This window comes from Varanus komodoensis, unplaced genomic scaffold (genome assembly GCF_004798865.1).
Source record: "Varanus komodoensis strain SLA01 unplaced genomic scaffold, ASM479886v1 scaffold19, whole genome shotgun sequence".
Taxonomy (NCBI): Eukaryota; Metazoa; Chordata; class Lepidosauria; order Squamata; family Varanidae; genus Varanus; species Varanus komodoensis.
The window spans coordinates 21947328-21974205 of NW_025335550.1; the positions used below are offsets into that span (position 1 = coordinate 21947328).

The 26878-nt window shown below is 45.9% G+C and overlaps 2 protein-coding genes across 2 annotated transcripts in view; one reads left to right on the forward strand and one right to left on the reverse strand.

The window, feature by feature from the left end:
• The window catches only part of ACO1 (aconitase 1), a 32621-nt gene extending 26036 nt beyond the window's left edge, over positions 1 to 6585 (forward strand). Inside the window, exons 17-20 of the mRNA XM_044428076.1 lie at positions 1229 to 1376; positions 3005 to 3127; positions 5315 to 5500; positions 5857 to 6585. Of these exons, the coding sequence (XP_044284011.1) occupies positions 1229 to 1376; positions 3005 to 3127; positions 5315 to 5500; positions 5857 to 5970 (571 nt within the window). The 3' untranslated portion in view covers positions 5971 to 6585. The remainder of the gene's footprint in view (positions 1 to 1228; positions 1377 to 3004; positions 3128 to 5314; positions 5501 to 5856) is intronic.
• A 2635-nt stretch (positions 6586 to 9220) lies between these two features.
• The window catches only part of DDX58 (DExD/H-box helicase 58), a 41069-nt gene continuing 23411 nt past the window's right edge, over positions 9221 to 26878 (reverse strand). Inside the window, 11 exon segments of the mRNA XM_044428075.1 lie at positions 9221 to 9930; positions 12067 to 12213; positions 15481 to 15632; positions 17189 to 17359; positions 20479 to 20569; positions 21300 to 21442; positions 22018 to 22153; positions 22686 to 22831; positions 24506 to 24607; positions 25319 to 25481; positions 26448 to 26706. Coding sequence (XP_044284010.1) covers positions 9634 to 9930; positions 12067 to 12213; positions 15481 to 15632; positions 17189 to 17359; positions 20479 to 20569; positions 21300 to 21442; positions 22018 to 22153; positions 22686 to 22831; positions 24506 to 24607; positions 25319 to 25481; positions 26448 to 26706 — 1807 coding nt within the window. The 3' untranslated portion in view covers positions 9221 to 9633.

A 26878-nucleotide genomic window follows, 5' to 3' on the forward strand; every position in this document is an offset into this window, starting at 1 on the left:
ATGTGTGGCATGCACATAAGACTATGATATTGCCTATCCTGTGTTAGAACCAGATTTACTCCTGTGCACATGGGCTGGCAGAAACTGACTTCCGATCCCATCCTCCAAAGTTGACTTCCTATCTCCATTCTTCCTATCCCTTTCGTCCCCCTTAAAACGTTGCACAAAGGACCTTGCTAAATGGGGACAACTGCAGTCAGAAGCGCCTTCCATGAGTAGAGCTCTTCCACCCATAGACGGCTGTTCCTGGGCCCAGGCCATCATCAAAGTGTTCTCCCTGCAGATACACATGCTTGATCACAGGGGCGTCAACAAAGCACAACAGTGGGAGGGGGATCACCTTCTTATCTCCGGTCTCAGCTTGGGTTCCAAGCGGGTTCCAGCTGAACAGGTACTGCTCATCCCTTGACTGCCCCATGCAGAGCTGGCTGCGCACTCAGCCAGGGCTTTCAGGAGCTCCTGAGCCAGGAAGGCGATCCAGGAAGGCAATCACAAGCAAGGCCCATGGCATACCCCGCTGCCACTTTCAGGAACCTGCTGAGTTCCCCCAGTGGGCTCTCCCAGCCCCGGAGCTCCCAGCTGACTACCCTTTCGCTCATCCTGTGAGGAAAGCAAAGGCCTTGCCAGCGATCTGAGCTTCAGGAGGGGACCAGTGGTGTTGGGAGCCTCCACTGCTGCCAGCATCCAGCCTGTATGAAGGGGCCCCAGGGGACTGCGTGCCTCCACACCGGCAGGCATCACCAATATGGTGGTGAGGTTTCTATTTTGCTCTGATGGGGGTTTTTCCTTGATTTTTTTTCCCCCTGAACATCATCATGTAGCTTGACGAAATTTTCTGGGAGGGTCGCGGAAGCTTCTTTACCCTTTGGAATCTTTTAACTGGGCCTAATGAAAGGTGGTCCATGACTGCTGATTGTGGATTCTTCCCCCTGCTGCTCACTGGACCACCATGATTATGCCTTTTTTTTCTCCCTTTCATATGAAGAAATCTCAGCCAGCTCTTCCAACCTCCTGCTGTCCAGATTTATTGGACTGCGGCTCCCGTTGTTTGCAACCGACATGGCCCCATGGCCATGTGGTTGGCTTGACTTTCTGTTGAAGAAATGAGAACTGGAGAAAAATGAGGCCTTGTGGTGAAGCATCTAAATTGAAAGCGCCCTTCCTTCAAGTAAAGTAAAATGCATCTGAGGTAAAAACTCAGTGTTGACTTCTTTTTTTGGTTTGGTAGTCTAACTCCTCGCGAATTCAACTCGTATGGCTCACGCCGGGGCAACGATGCTGTCATGGCAAGGGGAACATTCGCAAACATACGGCTGCTGAACAAATTTCTCAAGAAGCAGGCCCCGCAAACAATCCACTTCCCATCTAATGAAACCGTGAGTGTCCATCCTGGCTCTGCTGGACTTCGGTATCCTTTCAGCCAGGACTTTCGAGCATGCTTCGTCAGCTGGGCCAGAAAGTCAGATATTGACTTTGAAATGCTATAACCACTGTGGCTATTTAGGCATGAACAGGTGTCAGTTCATTTTAATACTATCACAGATGTAAATTTTAGCGTTTATGTAGGCATCTTCTGACTTGTTGCAATTCCCAGCAATTGAAAAGGAGAGCCAGTGTGGTGTCGTGGCTGAAGAACTGAACCGGCACCCATTTAGGTAGTGTTGCTCACAGGGCAAATTTGGGCCAGTCTCTGCTCTCAGGAAAGCCTGCCTCACATGGCTGCTGCGTGGATAAGACAGGAAGAAGAGGACCCCGAAGGTTACTTGGACCCTTGAAGGAAAGAAGGCAGGGCCAGCATGTAATGACCAATACATAAATAAGCGTCTCTAGCTTTTTTCCAATCTGGTGCCATCCAGATGTGTTGGACACCCGCCCCAGTTATCCCCAGGCAGCATGGCTCAGGGATGATGGAAGTAGTGATGCAACACATCTGGAGGGCATGTCAGATCAAGGAAGTCTGACCCCTGCCTTGCATACTGAATTCCTCAAGAAATTGGAGTGCACCTCCTTTTTTCTAGAGGTCCAAAATAGGGGTAAAAAACCAGTCAGGCCCAGCAAGCATGGTCAATGGACAGAGATGACAGGAATTGTAGGTCAGCTTTAGTCCTGGCAACGTTAGGGTGACAGGTTTCCCATCCCTGCCTGCCAACATCCATGTCTTGACCTGCTCTGTTGTGTGATTGGACGGGATGGAGCCTAGATGGAGCAGTATCTGAGGCTTCTGTCTCCAGCCAGCCTCTCTGCAGACTTGTCATAAACCATCATGTTCACTGCTAAACACCATTAAGAAAAAGGTAAGGCTGGCGGGGCAAAGCCTGGCCAGGCCAGGCATGGCTCACCTGCGATCATGGCTTGGCTGGGGCACAGTGAGACGGCTTGGGGGAAATGCTCATTTCAAGCCCCCATCCAGCTCCTCCTGCCATGGAGCCCAGCAGGACTTCTGCAGGCCCCAGATTTGATTCAGTTATGCTTCCGTGTGGCCAGACGTGTGGAAGCAGGCGCTCGTCATTAGAGTGTGGCTACTGGGGGTGGAACCAGGAGGAACACATGAAAGACTGGCCTCCATGAAGGACTTTTGTCTGTTTGCCTTTGCTGGTATTACCTAACCTTACTAGGAAATGTATTGTAACTGGGCAAACATGTTCACGGGCTGGAGAAGATGCTATCTTGACTGTGCCTTATGTTTAAGCCCAATCCTTGCAGTAGCCAGGAAGTCAATGGGGGGGCTCTTCCAGATGGAGAGCACCCGGCACTCTCAATCAAAAGTCATCGTGAAGCTGTTCTCCTCCTTAATGGATGTTTTTCCTGGTAAAAAAAAGAGGCAAAAGCAGCAGCAGGAAAACACAGAAGGTTTAGAGCAAAAGACAACGTTGCCTAGGCCCGCTTCCCACCCCACATCCAATCCCATAAGTGAGGCAGTGCAATTTCACCATAAAAGACTCATCTTTTAGTTGTTGTTTCCTTGCTTTTGGGAACTGACCTGCTTTGTACCATCTGCTTGTAGCTTGATGTCTTTGATGCTTCGGAGAGGTACCGGCAGGCAGGCCACCCTCTCATCGTGCTGGCTGGCAAGGAGTACGGCTCAGGAAGTTCCCGGGACTGGGCCGCCAAGGGGCCATTTCTGCTGGTGAGTGGGTGCCCCACAAAGCGCCACAGCTGGCAGAGATCACCCTGAAGTTTAGCACATGCTTTTCAGGACTTCCAGTGCCTTTGTCTGGAAAATGGCATTTTGATATGGACTTGGAAAACCCAAGGGTTTTTCTTACGTCACGTGAGTGGCATGGCTGGCACATCTGGCTGGCTGTCCTGTGCTTCTCCCAGAAGACAAGAAATGATGTGAGAGGAGCATTGCTTGGGTCCTGGAACAAGACTGCCTTCCCAAAGGGAAGAATGATGCGTTATAGCTCTTGCCAGTGGTGTTCAGCTCCTGAGATGTTGCCAGAGATATGCATGTCCAAAACATCCATCAGCAGTGGTCATCCTATTTCAGAAGCTCCAGGCACCAGTCAGAACATTTTTAAGGAAGGGCAGACTTGACAACTAGTAACATTTGGAAATCTCTCTCTGTCTCTCTCTCTCTCTCTCTCTCACACACACACACACACACACACACACACAGAGTAAGAGAGAGAGAGAGAGAGAGAGAGAGAGAGATGAAGATGATGATAATTATGATGATGATAGGTAACTAATGTTTAAGGGTAAGGAATGAGTGTGTTGCTCAGAGGCAATGGTTCTTTTTAGGATTCATAATCCAAGGAACACACTAATGGATGAAGGAAATAAATTAAGCAGGAAGAACTCAATCAAGGAAGAGCAAAGCTAGAAAGCAAAGGTTTCTGTCCCTACAGTTGCTGAAAATCCCATCAAAGTATGGCAACAGATATGACTCCAGTAATGACTGGATACACAGCACCTTTCTAGATCAGCCGGAGTTGAGATCCCACCCTGAGAGTATCTCATGGATTCATTTATATTGTTATGCTTATAGTAATCCCACCTCTCTTCTGGATCCCAGTGGGATCACAGCCAGCTTAGATAGGATGATCCTGACTACTCTCACAACGTGAGCAGCCTTGAGATCGTGCCAGAGGCTTATCTAATGGATAAATGCCAGTCTGTCAAGCGCATGGCCATAGGCAGACAGCCAATTCTGGGAAGAAGCATAGCTAGCCACTAAAAGCAACAGGCCCAGCTGGAAGTCCAAAGGAGCAATAGTTGTACACCATTGAACTCCTTGAGATAGCACGTGTCTTCCGCATTTCCACTGGAGTGAAGCTGGATGATGGGTTTTCTGGTGCAGACGCAGGAAAACAAGGCTAGGGTGCTGGAACTGAAACTCTGATGCCGAATTGGTTTCCCTCCTGCTAGACACGGACTTTCCCTCCCTGTTGGCCTTCAGGTTTCCTATTGCCTTCAGGCTTCCTATTCTGAACCAGGAGGCTCAACGCAATAAAACTGATGGGAGCTCTGACGGATGTCAGCTTTATGGTGAATGGAACGTTCTGTTGGTGTCAAGAGACCGGGGGGGGGGGGCATTTTGCCTTTGAGTAACCTGAAAGAAACCTGTGCGGCTTTGTTAAGCAGTAGGAAATGGGTTTTTGGTTTAACACAATAGAAACACACCAAAGGAAGTTCCAAAGTCAGCTTCCTGTACCAATTGACCTCTCTACCTTTCTGTTTAGGTAAAAGTCACTTATATTTAATCTGACTGTAGCATGCATTCTACTCCTGTACCACTGCTTATGACCCTTTTTGATGAAAAAGGAATGTGATGGGGAAGCATTGTGCCTTTGTATGTTGGAATTATAATTTCTAGGTGAAGGATTTAGTTTAAGCCCCGTGTTGTTGCTGAATTTTGTGAGAGTCTTTAAATTGCATAGGAAACAATGTATGCTGTTTTTCAGAACTGGCAGGGCAGGGGTGCAGAACTGTTAGTCCCAGGGATCAAATCCAGCCTGTCCAAAGTTCCCTGGTGCCATGAACTTCTGGCTTCACCCATTTGCCCTGCAATTACCAATTGTTTGGCAGTTTCCCAAGTTTTGTACAGCTCGCCTCTGTCCCTTCGAAATGGTTGAAATGCCCTTTCCAGGGATTAATTCCTAGCAGTATGAGCTTTACACTAAATTATGCTGGCATTTTTTGCCCTGCCCCTTTTGCCTCAGCCCCACCTGACCTCCATTGCAATGGGGCCCCTGAGAGCATCTCCAAAAGGAAGACGGACCCTCAGGCTTAAAGTGGTCGACCACCTCCAAGACAGAATTTTCACCCAGCGCTTAAGCAATTGTTAATGCTGCATTTTTGTGTTTCTCAGGGCATCAAAGCAGTCCTGGCCGAGAGCTACGAGCGCATTCACCGTAGTAATCTGGTGGGAATGGGCGTGATTCCCCTGCAGTATCTTCCCGGCGAGACTGCAGAGAGCCTCAGGCTGACCGGGCAGGAACGTTACACAATCGTCATTCCCGAGGAGCTGGTGCCCAGAATGAATGTTCAGATCAAAGTAAGAAATCCCACAGGGAGTGTTAGAGGGATGTGGGATGGGGAGCCTCCGTCATGGCCAGGGGCCCATTCCTGGGGTGGGAGGGGCTGAAGTCCAAAGGGGGGAACCTTGCATGGAAGGAGCCCTCCAAGTTTCCCAGTCCAGATATCACAACAAACTGGTGTTTGAGAACACTGGAAGGTTTCTGGTGCTGGACACAGAACGGGAAGGGCAAGGAAGAAAACAGCTGTTTCCTAGTGCAGTAAGCCACTGGACTGGAATTATTGTATTTGCCTGTGAATCAGTTTTTGTTGTTGGGGTACTTAGGCTACCTGCCCGTTTATTCATTTTGGTCTCTCTTTTTGTCCTCTCAACAGCTGGATACAGGGAAGACCTTCGAAGCCATCATGAGGTTTGACACAGATGTGGAGCTGACTTATTTCCGTAATGGTGGCATCTTGAACTATATGATCCGCAAAATGGCATCCTAGTCCCAAAATGTGACTGTGCCAGTGGCCAGTTGTTATGAAACCTGCCTTTTTCATGTGGATAATGCACAGTAATCATGAGAAATGCACAGTAATGATGGAAAACTTTACATATAGTGTCTAAATCCTAAAGTGAATTAAGTATGTATGGGTTGTATTACTCAAGCGTATGTTTGTGCTATTGGAACGCAAATCTAGGCCAATCGCCCACCAAACAGCCTGGTTATATGTGATTGCCTACAGTACCTTACAATGTCTTTATTGTGGGTCAGAACAAAGAGAAATTTAGATTAAGGCAGTGCTGCAGTTTGTGACATCCAGACACCGTGTGACCCTTTTTAAGATTTTTTTTCTTTTACAGTAACTGACATTGCAGGTGTTTTCTACATATCTGAGAAATTAATGCTGAAGTACTATTGCCGCCTTTCTTGTTAAAACAGTTAATCAGAATCCGTCCTTGAAGTCTAATACTGCTGAAATGAGTAAATTGGGCTCTTCCTAATCTTCCCTGCTATGCTCCAGCCTTGTTTTTCATCACCTTCATTGTGGGGGAAGAGGTCATTGGGGATGGAGGAGCTTAAAGACCATTTATAATAAAATTTAAATCTATTTTCAAAATGAATGTTTGGCCCCTTTTTAAAATGCTTGAATGGTGAACTTTGCTTGGGAAGATCCACCACCAGAAACTTCACTGTACCAGTATGCATGGAAGAACTAGAGCTTTCAGTAGGAACCTGTGTGTTTCTCCCTGTCTTTCTCTCCCCCCTCTTTCTCTCTACTGATTCAGCCTCAGAGCTATGCCAGCCTCAGAGGGATCATATAAATTTCCTTCCATTCGAGTTAAAAGGGGGAAAAGGCTAAACAAGGCCACCACCGGCCCTCCCTGGCCAAAGCAAGGGATCAGGGTTTTGAGTGTTTCTCCATGGCATAACACTGAAACAGGGCACACTAGTCCCAGCTTAACTCCTCTCTTCCAATTTTATGTCAATGAAACAAGGTTGATACCTGTATGTCAGCGGTATTGGATAAAACACTGACAAAAGAAGCCCTTGGGAATTGTGCACCCTCTTTAGTGGTGGATGCAACTAACAGCAACCTTGGAACCTACCCAAGGAACAAGATGACATGTTGGATTCCTGCTTCCCTGTTTCTTAACAATGTTGATTTTTTGCTGCATAGCCTTGGCTAGGCAAAGATGAGATTACTTCTAGCCAGGGTAAAATTGGACTGTCCACAGCAAAAGTAGGGCTGTATAGTGACGGAGTTAAGAAAAGGCACTTCCAGTGATAGCAGAGGAACATAGAAAGATTGTGCTATCTTACAGTCATCACTAGAGCAGAACAGAGTCTAGATGAAATGGAGAAAAGGTAAGGCTAAATTGGCCTTTCCCAGTCTGTTCCATTCAATTAGGTCAGCTACAACTCAGATCATCATGGCTAACACCGAGTTATTTCACAAAATACATCACACCGTGCAAGAAGCAAGCCTAACAGAAAGGGCTGCAATTTCAAATTTGAGATGGGCCATTGTCCTCAGTATGTATTTGTTACAGTTAGCTGATGTACAAAGACAGAGTGTTGAAACCCAGGTCGCAGGCATGCCACGCTAGGCCACCCTGCAAATGACCTGCGTGGCGTGGGGTCGTTGAGCGTGTCAGCGTGCCCAGCATCGCTCATCTTTCCATCATCCTGCTGATTTTCCAGTGTCCTTTACAGCAGAACCCATAATTCCCCTTTTCTGCTTTTCCACCCAGAGTCTCAGAACTGCCCGTTTCATGTAACTTTTTGTTACATGATAATTGTCAGATAATTGCACAAATGTGTTTGTAACTAGGTGTTGTTTTTGTTTTGCGGATTTTATTTTATTTTTTTTCTTTTGGAAGGGTTCAGGTTGAACTATCCTGGTCACTTCTGTATTTCAGTTGTCAAAAGGAAACTTAAAAGGCAAGACTGTGGCCATGCTGGTTTGCACATAGTTGCTAAGGCCTCATTGCTGAGCTGCCGACTGAAAAACAGCAGGGGGTTTGGGAGGGATAAAGCACAAAAGCAGGGACACCAAAAGGTGGGGGAAATGACAGTACTTAGCAATGCAAGCTTGATTTTATGAGTTAAACGCACACTTCTCAGAGTCCTTCACTTTTCAACACTTCCTCAAGTCTCCAGCAACATAGAACATACATACATGCATGCCCTTGCTTCCAGCAACTTTACAAGTGTACTTACTGTCTACTGTGCTTCCCTGGCTGTCCGCCGCTGCCATCATCATCTATTGTTACTATTTAAAGTACTTTGAAACAAGTTATCAGCATGTTTGTGCTATTTTCTTGGGTTGGATATTTATTTTGCAGAAACAGTGGCAAAACAGTGATGGTCACTCCCGTTTGGGCATTGGTGGAAGGGCTTACCTCATGGTAAGGGTGCAGTCACAAACAGCGGACGTTTCTGGCTTCTGCCAAGCAGCTTACCAGCTGCTCTGTCACCACCCATGATAAAGTTATCCCCCCTGGGTATCCTGATGCCAAAAAAAATAGGCTACCCTGAAGGAAATGGTCTAAATTTGTAGATGACAACTCACCATGGTGAGTTCCCTAACCATTGTCATGTGAACTGGCTGGTGACACATGGGGATGTTTAATCAAATCATCAAGCGCGTGAAAACAGAAACCCCCTGCCAGGAAGGGACATAATTACTGACCATCAGCTCCAGACAGATAAGTGAAGTTGTGCCACAGTGACAGACAGAACTTGCTTTCTCTTTTATTCCTTATTTTATCTGATCACACAAGCTAGGTGGTCTAGCCGCTTGAGTACTGAACCGCTTCAACTGCCAGTTTATCCTCCCATCCTCACAGCAGATGCTCTGAGGCCCCAAACCCAGATGTTTAGAACATCCAGGGCACTGCACAAGGCATGCGTCTTGCATCGTTTCTAGATGGGTCATTTTCAGCTGCACAGATTTAGGAATGGGGGAAGCAAGCAAGCAGGGTCCACAACTCCACAGCCCCAGCTGCAAACTTGGGGTGGGGTTAACCTGTGCAGTTCCACCACACTTCAAGGGACAAGAAGGACACTAAAGTCAAAGGATCTCAATGCTTGGATGCTGAAAATTCCCTCTGTGCTGCAGGCAATGTGGAGAAACCACTGGACTACACCCTAAGTGGGGGCTCTGGGGCAAGTCATTCTCTGCCCACCAAAATCTCCTACAAATAAACAAAATTCTTCCAGGTTTCACAAAGCACTGATGAAACTTCAGGTTTCAGGAAAATGTTTAATGCTATCAGATCATACAAAGAATGTCCTATAGAACAGTACAATCTCAATCCCAACCACAGAAATTAAAATGAGTTGTAGTAACAGAACATGAGTTTTATAAGCATCGAGTACTGCCAAATTGTTGCTGTTTTTAAAGGCTTTGCAGAAGCAAATTGTATCAGGCAGTGGTGACTAACATAACTGCAGTAGTATTAAAAGCCAAATGAATATCAGTGCTATTTTATAATGGACTTGCAGTCACTCAAATTCAGAATTTACTGCTCCTAAAATGGAAAATGGCATCATTTTTACCTTTTTTTCCTATGCGAACCAGCAGAGGACTCTTAAAACAGCAGGATGTGCTAGTCCTGAATGAACAGCGTCAAACATCAGATCAAACTGTTCTGCATGGCAGTTAAGACATGTCTTCCACGCTAAATTCTTTTATGGCAAAATCAACTTCTTTCCATTTCCGGAAATAGGACCGCTTCCCTGTGACAACATCCTGAACCAAAAAGCTCTCGATTTTGATAATGGGCAGGTCCTCAAATGCCTGATACTTCACCATGATTCCCCAGTCATGGTGGCATTTATCCGCATTGCAGTAGAGCTTGGATCTTTTCTCAAACTGGGCATAGCGCCTTGGTTTGCTGTGAGGTGCTGTTTTATACCGCTCACTGAAGTTCTCATTTAAGACAGTATGGTGGGATCCCTAGATCAAACACATTGGAGTTAAACCAGCATTATTCCTATATTTAGGCCTGGTTCACACATGCTTGTTTGTCACCTGAGGCCCAGTTCATGGGACAAGGTCAAAAACAAATAAATACATACATAAAACTATACAAGCCTTTTATACCAACTCAAATGCTGACCCTCGGTTCACACTCATTCTCTTGTTGGTTTGTGTATGTGGGGGACAAACCCTGTCTTCTCCCAGTTTGCCATTGTTACTCCTTACACAGTAAAGCCAGTTTTAACACTCAGATTGTAGAACTTCAGCATGCACTTCTATATAGTAAAATACAACATTACACCTAGTGATGTGGGTTTTCTGGAAAAAAAATCTAAAATACTTTGGACATTTTTCAGTTTATATCAAAAAATAACCTGGGTGCCCTAGAGCTGAAGTGTGGAAAAATACTGGGCCAGGAAGATGCTGAATGGTGCACCAACTTGATGTCATTTGCACCCGACCACACCACTGGGACCTTTTCAGCACAAAGGTGCTCCCAGCCAAGGGAGTTTCGTGCCCAGCCAAGCCAGGTTGAACCCACCCTGCACCTTGGCAGCGTAATCCATCCTGCGTGAACACAGGACAAGAAAAACTGAGTAGGCCCGGTCTCATTTGATCTTCCAGTTTTCATCTAATGATAAGTTCAGAGAAACAAACGATAGGTTTTATTTATCTTGCCACCTGGTATGACTATATAGATGAGCAATTAGTCATTACAATAACTTTATCACTGGTTAAAACAGATACCTGCATTTACCTAGGGAAAACACAGGTTTGGGGTTTATTTCTCTGCCTATGACTGATGGGATCTCCTGCTTTCTCCCTCTGCTCTCCTGATGGGTCCTGGCAACAGGATGCATAATTTGGAGGACAACACTGAGCTGCACTGGCATGGAATTCACAGCAGAAAACACACAGCTACCCCGGTACTAACCCTCAACTCTAAGTGACACCACTGTTTAAGAGACGGGTGCCCCACACCAAAACACTGCATGTCAGAACAAGGGTTCAGACAAACCCTGCCAAAATCCATCCCTCTAGAAAAGCAAGCTGAGAGGACCCTTGTGAAGCCTGGTTGCATGACTGGCAACTGCATGGAGTGCGGAAGAGAACCACTGCTTGCACAGCGTCTAAGACTCAACTCCTGGTGCGCTCCCCATGGATTCTGGGTGCACTCAGTGTGCACTCTGCCCTGTTCTGGATGGGGCTGCACCCCCTCAAGGACAGGGTGTGCAGTTTGGGAGTGCTCCTCGATCCAGACCTGTCCCTGCAGGCTCAGGTGGCAGTGGTGGCAAGAAGTGCCTTTCTCCGGATTTGGTTGGTCTACCAACTGTGCCCTTACCTGGGTGGGCAATGCCTTGCAACAGAGACCCACACTATGGCAACTTCCCGGTTGGATTACTCTAACGCTCTCTATGTGGGGCTGCCCTTGAAGATGGTCTGGATACTTCAGTTGGTTCAGGATATTAGCTGCCAGGATATTAATGGGGACCAGCAGGTATTCACATATAATGCTGGTCCTCTGTAGCTTACACTGGCTACAAATTGAAGCCCAGGCCCAATTCAAGGTGCTGGTGATGACCTATAAAGCCCTAAATGGCTTGGGTCCTGGATACGTGAAGGAGCGCCTTCTTCCCTATGTGCCTTCCTGCCCCTTGAGATCTGAGGCAGAGGTCCTGCTCCAGGGCCCCTCCCTGAAAGAGATTAGGGGGGTGGCTACCTGGAGAAGGGCCTTCTGTATGGTGGCGCCCTGACTGTGGAACATGCTCCCCAGGGAGGTTCGCCTGGCGCCAACACTGCTTTCCTTTTGGCGCCAGGCGAAACTCTTTTTATTCTCCCACTATTTTAATTGCTAATTTGTTTTAATCTGTGGTTTTACATCTAATATTGGATGCTGTGCTACTTTTACTTTTTATTTTATTGTTGTTGTTGTGAGCCATCCCGAGATGCCTGTGATGGGATAGTATACAAAAGTTTTAAATGAACAAACAAACTTGGGCTCAGGAGTGCTGCAATGCAGACCTGGAGCCGAGCCCAGACGATCTGATGGATTCCCACCCCCAGATGGATTCCTTGCACTCCCCGAGTCAGAACGCTCCACGATTAGTGTACCTCAATCACTCGGATGTCCTCCGTATCACAAGCATAAGCTTTGCATTTCATGCACAACAGCCTTTTGTTACTTGGTAGTGGCCTTTTCACAGGTTCCTTCTTCTTGGAATCTTGCATTCTCTTTAGTTCCTTTTGCAAGCTATTTATCTAAGGGAAGAAAAAAAAAAAAAACTGATACCAAAGGTGTGCCAGAATGGCAAGCTCCTCTCTTGTAAGTCAGCCTGTAGTTGAAATCATCATTGAAGGTCCTGTTACATCCACCAGCAAAACAGTTAGACGTGCAGAACAGAACAGTAATTATTATTGTATTTCATTGCCAAAGATGAAAAGCTTCCCTCTGGGCTGGTGTGCAGAAATCATCCCTCCAAAGGACTAGCCCCTTCTGTTGCCCAGGAGAGGCAGAGACAAAGCTTTGTGGGGTCTCCTAGTCTCAGGTTCCTCGTGCCAGTTCTGGCTGTGACTATGGCTCAGTTAACAGAGTTCAGAGGGTGCTGTATAAATAGAAAAACACAAGGGGAGGGGAGGGGAGGGGAGGACTTTCTAGGGGACACAGATACATAAAGCAAAATGAAATTAGATCCCAAAGTGAAGGTCTGACCCAGAAGATGCAGAGACAAGCAATCCTGCTGGATAATACAATAGATTCAGGAATCAAAAGCTTACAGGGTGCATTGTGCACAGCAATCCAGAAGAAACCTTCTCCGTAAGTACCAATGTTCTGGTTTCCTTACTCATGTGAAGAAGGTACCCCTACAATTGGATATGCTAAAGCTAACTGCCAAAGTCGGTGGGACAACTTTTAGGTACTGAGTCTAATGAGAACAAATTGCCTGCTGGGAAATTCTCCTACCCAAGAAGGCATCTGCAACGGTTTGTCTTACAGTGCCCAGCAAAAGAATGTGAATTAGCTCAAGTTTAATGAGACATTGATGGAAGGAACTGCTGAGGTGACTGCGAACCTGGTGGAGTGTGCCATTATCTCTAAATAAATAAAGAGCAGCTCGGACCTTGAAATGTTCTTACTCATGGCTGTAGAATGAAAGGAAAAAGAGAGAGTCAGCTGGGTAAAAGGACTGTGAATATTTCAGGTAGATTTTGCTTGCTCTGCAGATGTTCCACTTACTTAAGCCCTTTTCCGAGGGGTGAGAGCAGAAAGGAGGCAAAAGGAACCTTTGTGATCCATGAAACAAGATACTGATTTGGAGAAGAAGTTGGAGGAAGTCTGGGGATGACGGTCTCCTCCTGGGAGGCTACCCAGACTTCCTGCACAGAAAGGGCTAAGGGCTCCAACACTGTTCATGTCGATAAAACGGCTCATAAAAGCTATACTTTTTGAGATAGGGAGTCTTGAGGGGCTCAAATGGTGTTTCCATAAATGCAGACACACCACTCTGGAGACTCTGTGTTGGGAATCTGTCAGTGGCAGGCATAGGCAATAGGGAGGAGCAGACAGGGCAGGGGATGAGACTGTAGGCGTGCCCAAGGAATGACTCCTAGGCAGGGCATCATCAGGCCTAAAAGCTGAGCTTGTTTCATCAAGTCTCCAGTTTACCTGGATCCAAGTTATTTTACCTTTCACCTGAGCTGCACTGTCCTCTCCAGGGACTGCTAAATGTGGCCTGTGAGCTGCTGATGAATGTTCCCATGTGAAGGAGGAACTGGGTGGGCTGAAGGTGGCTCTTTGTCATTGATCATAAAACCACGAACCGTGAGACAAGCTGTGACTGAACGTAAGAGACAACCAGGCAGGAGTCACGGAGGTGCTATTAGGGATGCAAACTTTATGAGAAACATAAAGAAGGTGTGTTAAGATTCCTGAAGGGGGGAAAGGAAGAATTTGTTGTGTTTTAAGAGTGCTCGGAGGCCTACTGGCTAAGCATGGATGCATGGAGAGAGCCAGAAGGCGTAGCTGTACTCCTTGATCTTGAGTGGAGGCAGGCAAGAAGGATCAGAAGGCTGTGGGTTGAGTGTATCCAGCAGGGTGAACTGTCTACAAAATGTCCGGTTAGTTAACTGATCCAAGGCAGCTTTGACAATCTGCAAAATGTTAATGATGGGAGCACCAAGTCCCTGGACTCTACTTACTTGCATATTACAAAGGAGGAGAGGCGATTCATCCGTGCTACTGAGAGGGAAACTAATGTTCTAAATGGCCACCCATTACCTTTTGTGGGAATCCATGGAAGGGGACCTGAGGAGACCCCTGCATGGATCTTTTTGTCGAGGAGCGGGCCTGTCACACAGGCAGCCTCCTCTTCTTCTGGCCCCCAGCCGTGGGTCATGAAGGGCTCTGGACTAGTTTGGAAGAGAGTGCCATGGCCTGAGGACACTGACCCCCTTGGCTTCAACCCTTCCCTCAAGGACAAGCTGTTACCCCATGCCCAGGAGTCCAAGCAGGCAGCTGCCAGCCAGAGCCAGGAGGCTGGGCCTTACTAGGCTGCCCCCGCTACAACTGTCTGCCAGAATCAAGATCCAGTGTAAGGCTGCAGTTGCAAGTCCAACTAGCTTTCAGTGGCCCTCCAGAAAGCATGGAGATAATTCGGCTTGCATGCTTTCCAGTCTTTGTTCTTGGAGGAGCCATAATGAAACTGAGTTATAGCAGAACAAACTGCAGAAGCTGGAGAAAGGAAAGCCCAAGCATGGAAGGAACTTTTTAAAAAAATAGGAAGAAGAAACAAGTTGCAAAGACAGGTCTCTGGAGCAGTACTATAAGTTACATAGCTGAAGAACATTGAGTTGCAGAAAACTGTAGCAAAGGGAGAGATGCTCTACCATGGGTGAAAAGCAGGAACAAACTGGCAGGGTGAAGTCTAGGAAACGACATCAAACTCTTGCACAAGGTCCCATATTTTCCTGTGCAATGAAGGGAGCTAACCCACAGGCTTTCTCACATCAGCCCAAAGAACAAGGTTTCCGCTGTGGCAGCCACTGCATTTAGAATTCCCTGCTTATGGAGTAAAACTGGCCCCAGCCATGAGATTGCTTAGCCTGGCAGTGAGAGCTGGCTTTTTAATTGCTGTAGTGTGTGACTGAAGTTGTACATTTTGCTCCTTTTGATTTGAAGTTTTTCTTGTATGCAATTTCATTCTGCAAGGTAAACCACTTTAAGGTGCTTGGTTAGGGCTGAAAAGTGGTATAAAAATTGTTTTTTTAAGCAAACAAAACTAAACCATCTTCTCAGGTGTCATGCTACTTCTGGCTGTTACATTTTAATGGCCTTAAGCTGCACCCAGCACAGGGAATGTTTTGACAGCACGGGGGCTTGGGGACCATTGAGCGAACCAAGCCAGGGCTAAGCAGAGATTTCTAGCCTGCCTGCTGCTCGCCTCTTTCAGAAAAGCGTTCCAGCTCTGAGCTGCAGAATCCCCCAGCACAGACCAGATGGGATAAAAATAGAAAGGTGCCAGGAAACACCTTCTGTGCAAATTCCTCCTCCGTCCAGCTCTGCACTTCCTCAATGGCTCTATTCATCATCTTCTCCTTTAACACGTTAGCCTTCTCATTGCACTCCTGCTCTTTCTTGCTGGTCACAAGGATACACTTGCTGTCTTTTGCTCTTCCACGACCTGGAGGTGGCACATAAGAACAGGTTCAAGCCATAGAGCTAGGAAAGAGAGAAGCAACAATCAGCTTTCCCACCGGCTTTGCTTTGTAGGGGGAAGATGATGCCCCTCGTGGAGCAGGAATACAAAGGACAGTGATGCATAAAAGCAACCGCGACATTAGAGTAAAAGAAACGGCCATGGTCAAAGTCTGCATTTCAACACCGTACTCCAGTCCTATTAATGAATGCATATGATTCTGTATATGGTTACATTCTCTGTCATTCGCTGTGTCTTTCTTACTCATCCACTCTCTCTCTCTCTTACACACACGCACACTCACTGTGTGTAAGACTCTATACTGCATTTTAATCCATGGTTTAAATCGATTTTAATTGGCTCTGTAAGCTGCCTTGAGCAACCTCTTTTGGGAAAGGTGGGGTGCAAACCAAAATAAAATATTTGTATATATTGTGTGCACCTCTACATAGAACAGTGACAACAAAATTAAAAAGGACTGCAGTAGACCTCTAATGGTGCCATCCTACAGTCCCTGGGAGAATGTCCTGGAAGTCGTAGAGAACTTCTCTTCCACAGATGGAAGGCATTCCGCCTGCAGAGATCCTCTTTGGACAACAGCGGATTTCATGCCACTGTAGCTGCCCCACCGATAGTCTTGCACCCTTGGAATGGGCTGCAAGGAGCTGCTCCAGAGGCACATGAGTAGGCTTTAGATCCACCAGAGCCAAAATCCCCTCATTGACCCAGCGTTCCCCACTGAATGAGAGCAGGAGGAACTGCAGCCTGTTAGGGACTGGGTGACTTAATTTCCTTCCAAAGTAAACACAACAAAGGAAAAGAGGTGAGGAAAGAAGAAAGAACCCACTCCACTCTTCGCCCTGACTGGTGGGACCCTGACAGAACATAAGATGATGGTTCCCCGCCACAGATTTTCCCCAACTCCACAGGACTTCCCTGACCTTTTAAACTTCTAGGGAAAACAGACAAAGACCTCTTTTGTAGACACAGAAACTGAACGACATCCAACTTGCAACCCACCACCAACCAGTTGTCCCCAACATACATTCCAGGGGATCTGTCAGGGTCAAGTCCATAACATAAAATGTACAATATTACACAGCTTCATGATTTGTAATCATGCTTTCAAGCCTTGCTTGTTTCATCTTTCTTCCTCCATCTTTTTTTTTTTTTTGGATCACGACTATTGAAACAGAAACCATCTTTGAAAGGATCTAATTTTGTCAGTTTCTATTCTGAGCACTTAATAAATAATGTTATTTCTTTATTAACCTGTATATGTCATCTAATATAATAAAATAGCCAAGTTCTAAAACCAGACAAACAACAGCAGGTCAGCTGGCCCATTTCAAATCCATAACCCTCTGTGCATTCAGAGGGAAGCAACTGAATTCTAAAATGCCTGTTTCCAACTCTACGCAAACTAATACAAAATGAAGAACTACACATTTGGTCGTGAATACTCAGCCTAAGCTGCAAAGGCACGACCACAACCATTAAACACCTTCATCATGTTCCCATGGAAGACTTCTGCAACATACCTCTGACTTGTATCATTTTGATTACATTGCCTGTATACTCATAAAGCAGCACAAGGTTGCACTGAGCAATGTCAATTCCTTCATCGGCAACAGAAGTAGCGATGAGAATCTTGTTTTCCCCATCAGCTCTGAAAGAATCCAAGACACCTTTTTGATTTGGGAGGGTCATGCCTAAAACAGGGTTGAAAGAGAAGAATCTGTGTTACCAACAGAGTAAAAGCGATTGATTATCGCAGGCACAGACTTTACCCACAGCCACAAAGATGCCACAGGACTGCACAGAAAAAGCACCAAACAGGGTAGAATTAAGCTTTTGGGGATTGCAACTCTGTTAAAAACAAAACAAAAAAACCCCACAAGAATGTTTCTAGCCCTTAAAGTTGCAAATATATGCTTAGAAGTCATGGATGAAGCCTGTTGAAATATGTAAAGCAGAGGGGTGATTAAATAGGTCTTCAGGGGCTTGGTGCTGGGATGTCAGGGCATTGTACAGCTCCTTGCTCCCTCCGCACAGTAAAATACCCATAGAAGTAGTCAAGATACAGAGAAACTGTGCAATGTTGCTCAACTGAAGCCACTCAGTGCTCAGTTTGAGGGAGGCCCACAAATCACAGTTTAACTAAACCATAGTTCAGACGCCAAAGAAACTGTGGTTACTTTAAAAGCAGACCCAGAAAGTTCATCTCTCCTCTGCGAGAAGGGATGCAGGAGCATAAGCACCCAAGGATCAGGCAGGCTTTTCATGTAGCCGTCTTTTAATTGTGTCTGAACTGGGTCAAAGAAAGAGGTCCCACAAAGGCTAACCTGGCTGGAATCGGCACATGCCAGTAAAACACACTGTAATTGAAATGCTGCCCTTCACTCATTTCCCAGGGCATTCTGGGTGACTCTTTGACAGTTTGGTGGACAGCTGGAGAGACACCGCACGAGGAATGCCATTTGGATATTATATAGCGCAGGCGTGGACAAACTGTGGGCTTGTCTGACAGACGTTTGTTTGCTAGCTTCTTTGCCATGAGCTCACGATCCACCACCCACGGCCTGTCGTGAAAGGGAGGTGAGGGCAGGTGGAGCAAACCACAGCTTGGGATTCAGCCAAGCACGCTCCAACATATGACTCCTTCCACGGTGAGTCATAAACAGGAGTGGCGTGGCTTAATTACAGATAATCGATCACAGATCAGAGATTCTGATAGCAAACCCTAAAAAGAAACCCAAGGAGACCTGGTTAGAGTGAAGAAAGGTATATTCTCCAGTGGAAAAACATTAAATAGATTTTTGTCCAAATATCTCTACATGCCCTCCTTACCACACTCAGTCTAAGCAAAGGGATAATTCTTTTCGCAGTAAAAATGAAAACGAATGAGAGAAATCTTTCAACTTGAAGATGGCAGGAATGCTTCCTATAGAAGCAAGATTCTTGCACCGAATTTTCCCTGCAAATTTGTTGCATTTTTCAGGACCTTGCATTTCACAAACCAGACAAACACACTTTCACTACCTTACTGCCAATGCAGGAACTCGGCAAATCTGCACAATTTTCACCCTTGCTCCCACTTCCTGTTCTCTTTTACTGAGCCCCCTTAGACTTGTACTTTCTGGGAAACAACAACAAATTGCAGAAAAAGGGGAAATTTCAGGAAAAGAGAAAGGTGATGTTCAGTGCATTGTCCAGTTGGCCTTGGCTGAACCATCCTTCCTCTCTGAGGTCCCACCTACCTCCATTTCTGCCCTGCTCATATACTGGCAAGGGCTGTATGAATGCAGAAGAAAGTAGACTCTGCTCAGGCAGAGAGAGCTGAGCTCACGCCTCCTGGGACTTGCAAACAGTCCAGTCTTCCTGCCGCCTCTTTCCCTCACCCCGCAGCCAAATGGGGCACAGCCACAGCTTGTATTGCCGTTGCCAGAAGCATGCACAGCTGCTGCAGCTTTTGATGCCTCCTCCAAACTGCGTTTTCCCCACTCAGGTGCAACAACACTCCGCTGAAGTATAATTCTGTTTTATTTAATGTCATAACCAATCCTCAGAACAGAGGATTCCTGGGGATTCTCTCATATTTAACTACAAATAAACCTGGAATCCTACCCTAAAAAGATGAAGGAGAGCCTAAATTCAGCTACAGAGCTGCAGCTGGGAGTAAATCCCAGTGCCATTAATGAGGGTTTATTCTGAGAAGAGATGTAGAGAATCAGGCAGCACATACATTGAAGGGAGCAAGGAGAAATCCCATCCCTTCGAAGCTAGTATGTTCTATACGTCTGCAATCATTTTACATTCAAAATGAGAAAGTCTAGAGACAGGGTCTCTTAAAAATAAGACCCAGGACACTTACTCTTATATATATATGCCACTAGATATTTTCCTTGACAGAAATGGCTCCATTTGCAATGGAAGCTGTGCCAAAGTTGCTGGCCGGCAGCATGCTCAATCAGCGGAACAGAACTACTGTGAGGTGGACGGCTTAAGCGCACCCACCAGGTCCTGCATGGACCAAGCGCTGCCCACAGGCTTGGCCACACCCACTGCCCTCAGTGCCCCCCTCATTTTCCCAAGCCCCCCTCAGCACAGAGAAAGGGCCTCTTCCCTCACTGGGAGGACTGCCTGCTTTGTACATCAATGGCCACCCCCAGCAGGTAAGGGGAAAGGTGAGCGAAGGAAGCGTCCAGCCATGTTAGGGGGAGCTGTTCCTCCCAGCACCAGCCAAGCTGGGTTCTTCCTCCAAAACCTTACCATCCCCTGGGGGAACAGGGTGACCTGGCACTTCTAGATAGCCAAGAAGGTTTTCACAGATGCAAGACTTGGCCATTGCTGTGAAGAGGCTCCTCCACAGCTGCCTCTCCACTGTTTTCTCTAATTTCAGCTCAGAGATAACAGTCTGGGGTCCTCCAGGACAAAAGCTCATGCATTTAAAGAAGCCAAGGATGCTCCACATGCCAGAGAGCCAGTGTGGTGTAGTGGTTAAGAGCACGGGACTGGGACTCAGGCGATCTGGGTTCTAGTCCCCGCTTAGCCATGGAGCCACCTGGGTGACTTTGGGCCAGTCACAGACTCTCAGCCCAACCTACCTCCAGGGTTGTTGTGGGGATAAGATGGAGGAGGAGAGATGATGTAAGCTGCCTTGAGCCCTTTGTAGGAAAAAGGCAGGATATAAATTGGGGGGGGGGGGGCTGCAAAAAAGCTGCAGGCTAAATCAGGTCCCAGAGTTAGAAGTTCCACATCACTGTTCCAGGTATTGTGGTGTTCATAATTAACTCCCCCTCTTCTGAAACACAGTGCTAAGTTCCCTTACCTGCCCCTTGATTTCTAGTCCCACGTCCCATCAGCACATCTGGCTTCAAGTATTGAAGTTCAGGGGTTTCTGTTATCCAGTTCTTCAAGGCCTGTAAAATTAATTTGGTCTCAGAATGTTGTGACAAGAGGGCTCCAATCTTCTTCCTTTTTTCCCACTATGTGCCTGCTCCTTTGGGATCTCTGGTAATTCACCTGCTTACTATCAGAACTGGCCTGTCACTTCTTCAGCCAAATCTTGCCTGAGAGAGGTGGAATTGAGGTTTGGACTACGTTCCCCAAATGTACACACAGAAAAACGTGAAGTGCCCTTTGGCAAATATTCTACAAAAAATCTGCAGTGATTCTGTCAACCCATCAGCTAATCACCATCTTACAATTTCAAGTACCAAATGCACATAATACAGCGCCTGTTAAAGAACCACCTGAAACAAGGCCTCAGTGCACACAACAGATGCCACCTCTGGTGATTCTGAAATAATCCAACAGTTTTGACACACTCAAGACACAATGTCTGTCAGAAAGATTGGCAGTCAACCCTTGGACTGAGAGAGGTGGGCAGGTACTTATCCCTCCCAAACCACCTGTCTCACTACTGGTTAAAACTATGGAGTAAAATATTTTTGTTTTAGATTGTAAATGTTATGTTAACATTGTATATTATTTTACTGAACAGATTTTCTATATTATCTTTGCAAATTGTGAAAACCTTATTGGCTAGGACACCAATCTTACTTATTCACATTTTAATTCAAATAGGGTAGAAAAGTTTGTTTAAAAGGAAAATTGTGCTGTCTTAGCTATTAGGAGAGGTTTTCTTACAGCTGCCAATGCTCTGGTCTTAACAAAGAGAATGGTACGTGTCTAAGGGTTGAGGTGGTATTCTTCTTCCAGGATATATGTAACATCATCCATTTTGGGATTAATATCATCTTGAGAAACTTTATTCAGCTCTGGCAAATAACCTGGAAAATAACATTTTATTCTCCGTGTGTGCTTGAGAGATTCCACATTCCTAGTTTAAGTGAATATAGATTTTATACTCGACTTCAAAAGGAAGTTTGTTTTACAATACATTAGTCATGTGACCATTGGGCTGTCTGCATCTGTTTCGTAGTCATGCTTTACATTTTCTTCTTCAATTATAATTCGATGACATGGTATTGCACTTTTGGTTAGCCAATTTGACCCTTGGGAAGGAAGTACGCCAATATTTTTAAATGAATACATAAATAACAGCTGCTGTTAAATGCTTACTTTAGGGACTCTGACTCTCCAGATGCTGCTGGACTACAACTCCTATCATCACGTTTCAATGACCAGATAGGAAAAGGGAGTCCACCAGCATCTAGAGGGCCACAGTTCTCCAACCCAGGCTTACTCTTGGCTTACTCATGCTTTAATTTTGCTACTGGCCACAATTTTTGCTAGCTTCTTATTGTGGCAATTAAAACAACATCGCGCAGTTGATTGGGGGGGATAATCATAATGCACTATTCTAGCATAACATGTTGAATAAGGATAATGTTCCAAGAAATACCATCAAATGTTGATGCCAGCTGCTGCTCAGTTTCATCAAGTCCCCATCTTCGCACATTCTCAAAGAATTCTTTCAGATAAGCCAGTGCATCTTTGGTACGTGCATCCTCATTAATAATGAGGGCGTCGTTGTATTTCTGGATATAAAGAAAATTTCAAGTGCTTTTTATGGTACACTTTCAGTCACAGCATCAACAGTGAGGAACTCGCGCTTCCTTCTGAAAATGGGAAACAATAATGACTCATGAGGAAGAAGGGAAGAACCCTCTGTTTGATCATGGCCATCTGAGATCATCCTAATCGTGGTGGTGTCCTCCAAGCACCAAATGAAAACACACAAGAGAGGTTTCTGAAGGTCAGTACACACAAAATGTCTGCCAGGCAAGTCACTCATTCCCTTTTAAAAAGTGGCTGTAGATGCCATGGAGAAGGGGGCCTGCTCACATGTTCAGCTGGTCCACAGAAGCACCAGCCAGAGAGGCCTGGGATGCTGGCCATGTTCTGTGTGCTGATCCTTAGCCTCACCATCCCACACCAGACACTGGAAGTATGGAATGCCAGTATAATGTCAGCTCAGAGTAGCGAGGAAGCAAAATGGGTCCTTCTTTTCCTTTTGGAAGCACATCTGAAGAGAAATTGCTGGTTTTGGCACACGGGGAAGATACTCACTCGGAGGTGCTCCGTGTAAATGAAAAGAGACCTGCCGTCTTCCTCGTTTGGTAGATCCAGCATACTGCACTTCTTCTGCACATCAACTATCCACTGTTCATATTTCTGAGTCCCATAATTCCTAGTCTTGATGTGGGACAACATATCTAATAGGGGAAGGAAAAAACAGATGGAGAGTCATCTCTGAAAAGTGCATACAGGAATGAGATTCTTGCAGGGGATTCTGTTTGCACTGTAAGAAGAATTACAGGTAGTTTGTTTAGAAATTGTATTTCATGCATAGGTCTTGCATGCACACCTGTGTGTGCATGCACACAACTGCCGCAAAGCCCAGGAAAGATGCCAAACTCCCTGAGCACTGCTAGTGGCAGCATGGCAGAATGTATATTTGATAAATAAACTGTATGAATACAGATCATAGCCAATCAAGGGGCAAACCAGCTCCCATCCAGGAGTCACACACACAGAGACACAGCCTGTGCTACTTTGCATATATGTACTCTGGGTTTAATCCCCACAACCTAAATCTGATCCAGGTAAGGAAACATTCAGTTGTCTGACTCATCTCTACCAGACCCCAGGCAAAACCTAAGCTCAGTTTTGTCTTATAACTTGATTGGCTCCTACTGCTCAATTTAAGCTGGCATTTGCTGAAGAATTAATCAAGGTCAATGGAAAGAGTAGAAAAAACAAGGAAAGAAGATGTGTAAATGATGGTGATGGCGCGAAGACTGAAAGAACAGAGAGGTAACTCTCGCTCAGGGCACTGGAAGAGCAGTGGGTATCTCAACAAAGACTTCGACCTGGTTCACATGACAGGACAGTCCACCATGGGCAGCAAGCCATGGTGGGTTGTTGTGCTGTCTGAACCCTGACTACTCATCTAGGGATAGCTTTCTCAACAAGCTACCCTGTGAACCCCTGGTCTAGAGTAGGGCTTCTGATTCCCCACAGCGTTTTTCTCCCTTTTCTTTTTATGTTGTGACGGCTGTCACAAAATGCCCAAGTGGCATATCAGAAGGACTTTAAGTGTTTTCCTATTTCAAAGTTTTATTGTTTTCTACTCACTAAACAAATGATTATTCCAAAGACTTCAAACATACTGTGTACAAAGTCTTATTTTTCTCTACAAATACTATGTATTTCAACCCGAATTAGAGTTCCGATGCTGTAGCCATTGATAGAAAAAGTCCCATGTTTGGTAGTAAACTGTATCTTCTTTTTCCTTAAGAGATAAAGTCAGTCTATCCGTTTCTGCACAGTCCAATATCTTGTTCAAGATCAAATCTCCAGCTGGTAGCTCTTCATTTCTCCAACACCCTGCATATGCAATCCTTCCCGCTGTTATTACATGCAAAGTCAAGTACTTGATATACTTTGTTTATCAAGATCGTTGGGGAGAATGCCTAACAGAAATAGCTCTGGTTTAAACATTACAGGTCTCTGCAACATCTCCCCAAGGGGCTTTAAGTGCTGACTACCCTTTAAAAAAACCCCAAATGAACACAGCTCATTTTTTAAATTACAGAATTACTCAATCCTGGAGGTTCAAAAACAGACCTGATGGGGGAAGGGAGGGAAGCAGAGAAATGCTGCAGCAAACCAAAACTGGTTGCAGCGTGGAGAACAGTCCGAACCATGAGGCCCCCCAGACCACTGGCTAATGACCAAGGGGAATGAAGGGGAGTGGCAACCAGCAGTGCGCCTGCAACAGTCCCACCACCATGGCTTATTGGCAGGGTGAGCTGGCATGTGAGAGCCTGCACATCACAGCAATGCCACAGAATAGCAGCATCACCAAGCCCGCTCCGTGCTCTTACCTAAAGGGTAAAGTTTACTTGCCAGAGCTTCGGTTTCAGACATCATCTGCACGACAATGTCCATAAAGCGATTCTGGGGACGTTTACTAACAAGTTTAATTCCTGCAAAAAGTAGGAGAAAAGAAGCAATCATGAACAACGCATTTTTCACTTGACCCTGATGATCAGTAACTATTGGTGGTCCTTGGTGAACAGGAGACAAATTTTCAAAACCCTCCTATACTGATATTCAATCTCAACTGCCTTTGCAGTGACAATGCACTGACACTTTCCTCTTCCTGGGTCCAGTGGGCACACTGCTGGAAGCACTGTATCTTTCTGAAATAATAACTGCATTAAGGACCTAATAACTTGGTTTATGAGCCTGCTAAAGACCACAGATGAGTGGTCTTCCAGCAACTGAGTGGCGGGTCTGTCCTGCGACGTATTGCTAGGGTCACTGTGGACCTTCTGGAAGAGTCTGCAAGTCACAGCTGAAAACAGTCTGCTAGAGGAGTGGGCCTTTGGTCCAAGCATCAGGGTTCTATTCCAATGGGACCATGAGTGGTGGAAAGGTGGGCAGTCCCTGCCTCAAAACACGGTCAGCTGAGGTTATGCAGACAGGGATGTCCAGAGGAAATCTCCATTTGGAACACAAGTGCAAAATACAGGATGACTCTGTGCCACCGTCTTGGCTGCACGGTGATTCCCTCCTATTTCTGTGGCAGGTAGATGTGCATGGAGGGGAGGCTCTGCATCTATTCCAGTGCGGATGCACCAGACTGAAGGCAAGCTTCTCTTTTCGTCAAGACAGCCGGTGGAACTGATGCTTACTTTTTTGGGGCTTGTAGACAATTTCCTCCAGCTCCTTTGTGTGCACTCGGACCGTGGATATGACTTCAGCATTGAGTGCCGCACAAATCTTGCAAATGTACTCTTTGGTCTCCTTCAAGTCCTTGGCATTGCCGACTCCAAGAGAAGCTGTCATTCCTACAATCTGAGCACACGTTGAAAGTGTTTGGGAAGTGCTGCAAATGAACCAAGAACAGCCTGCACCTGAAGTCATGCAGCAGAAGAACTCAGGCATGAAGAGGACAGCAAGGGAGTGGCGCGCCTGCAAAGCAACCGCTATGGCTGTTCCTGCCAGAGTCCTTTGCAATTAATCCCAGTGTAGGAGGAGTGGAGAACTCGCCTTCCACTCACAAGGAAATTATGGGCCCCCTCCTACAATTTTCACTTTTGTTGCCTTAGACCTTATATTTACATAGAAACAATGGCAACATGTACACCATGATTCCACAGGAGAACAAAAAGGTCACAAGAATGGGTTTGGGGCATAGAAGCCTCAGGTTCTTTCTTGAGAATATTAGTTTTTAGCTTCTAAAAGGAGAATGTTTCTAGCCCTTATCTTCATTATCTGTTCTTTTATTTGTCACCAAAAATGCGTGTGTGTGTGTGTGTGTGTGTGTGTGTGTGTGTGTGTGTGTGTAAATAAAATGAATGGCCAAAGCTTCAAAAGATCTCACAAGCCAAAGGGATGGCTAGTTAGATTTCTTGGTTTTGGAAAGCACAATCTGAATGACTTTCACACTCCTTCCCACTCCCAGTAACAACTGAATGATACAGATATGCAAAGCAGGATTAAGTCTACACCTATGCTTAATTTCTACTATTTATAATAGAATGGTACTTTTTCTGGGGCTAAGTCTGGACTGTCTTGGTGCAGGATTTTACAATTTATACTAGAATTTCTGCCCAAGCTACATACACTTTGAAAGCAGAGAATACAAACAATCTGGGTGCAGGTACAACATGCAGGTACCTCATTGCTCAGGAAGAGGTTCACCTGGTCGTCCATAAAAGGCATGTTTACTTTTCAGAGGTAAATGCAAGAAAAGAGCCAGGGATACATCGTTGACATGGCTGGGGATGGGTTAGGATTAGGGGAAGAACCAGGGCTTACCTGAGGCAACGGTGTGTTGGGTTGCTCAAACTTAAGGTCCAGGTACTTGGACATCAGCACACTGTAAGGGTGATTTCCAGTTGTGTTGTGGCACTCATCAAAAATCATCAGCGTAAACAGTGAAAGGGAAGAGAGCGTTCCATCATTGAGACAATTCAGAAGAATCTGAGGTGTCATGACAATGATGTCGTTTTCCTCAATGAGCATATCTATAGGGGCCATGGCACTATTTTCCCCACAGATGCCTGCAACGGTATATCTGGAAGCAAAGAGAGAGATGGCTCAGCACACTGGTAGTCTAAAGCAGTCTAAAGTGATGAGAAGAAGAAAATCAGGAAAACATGGAAAGACGTATCTCGTTCTATCTGATTCCTTCTCTCTCTCTCTCTCTCTCTCTCTCTCTCTCTCTCTCTCTCTCTCTCTCTCTCACC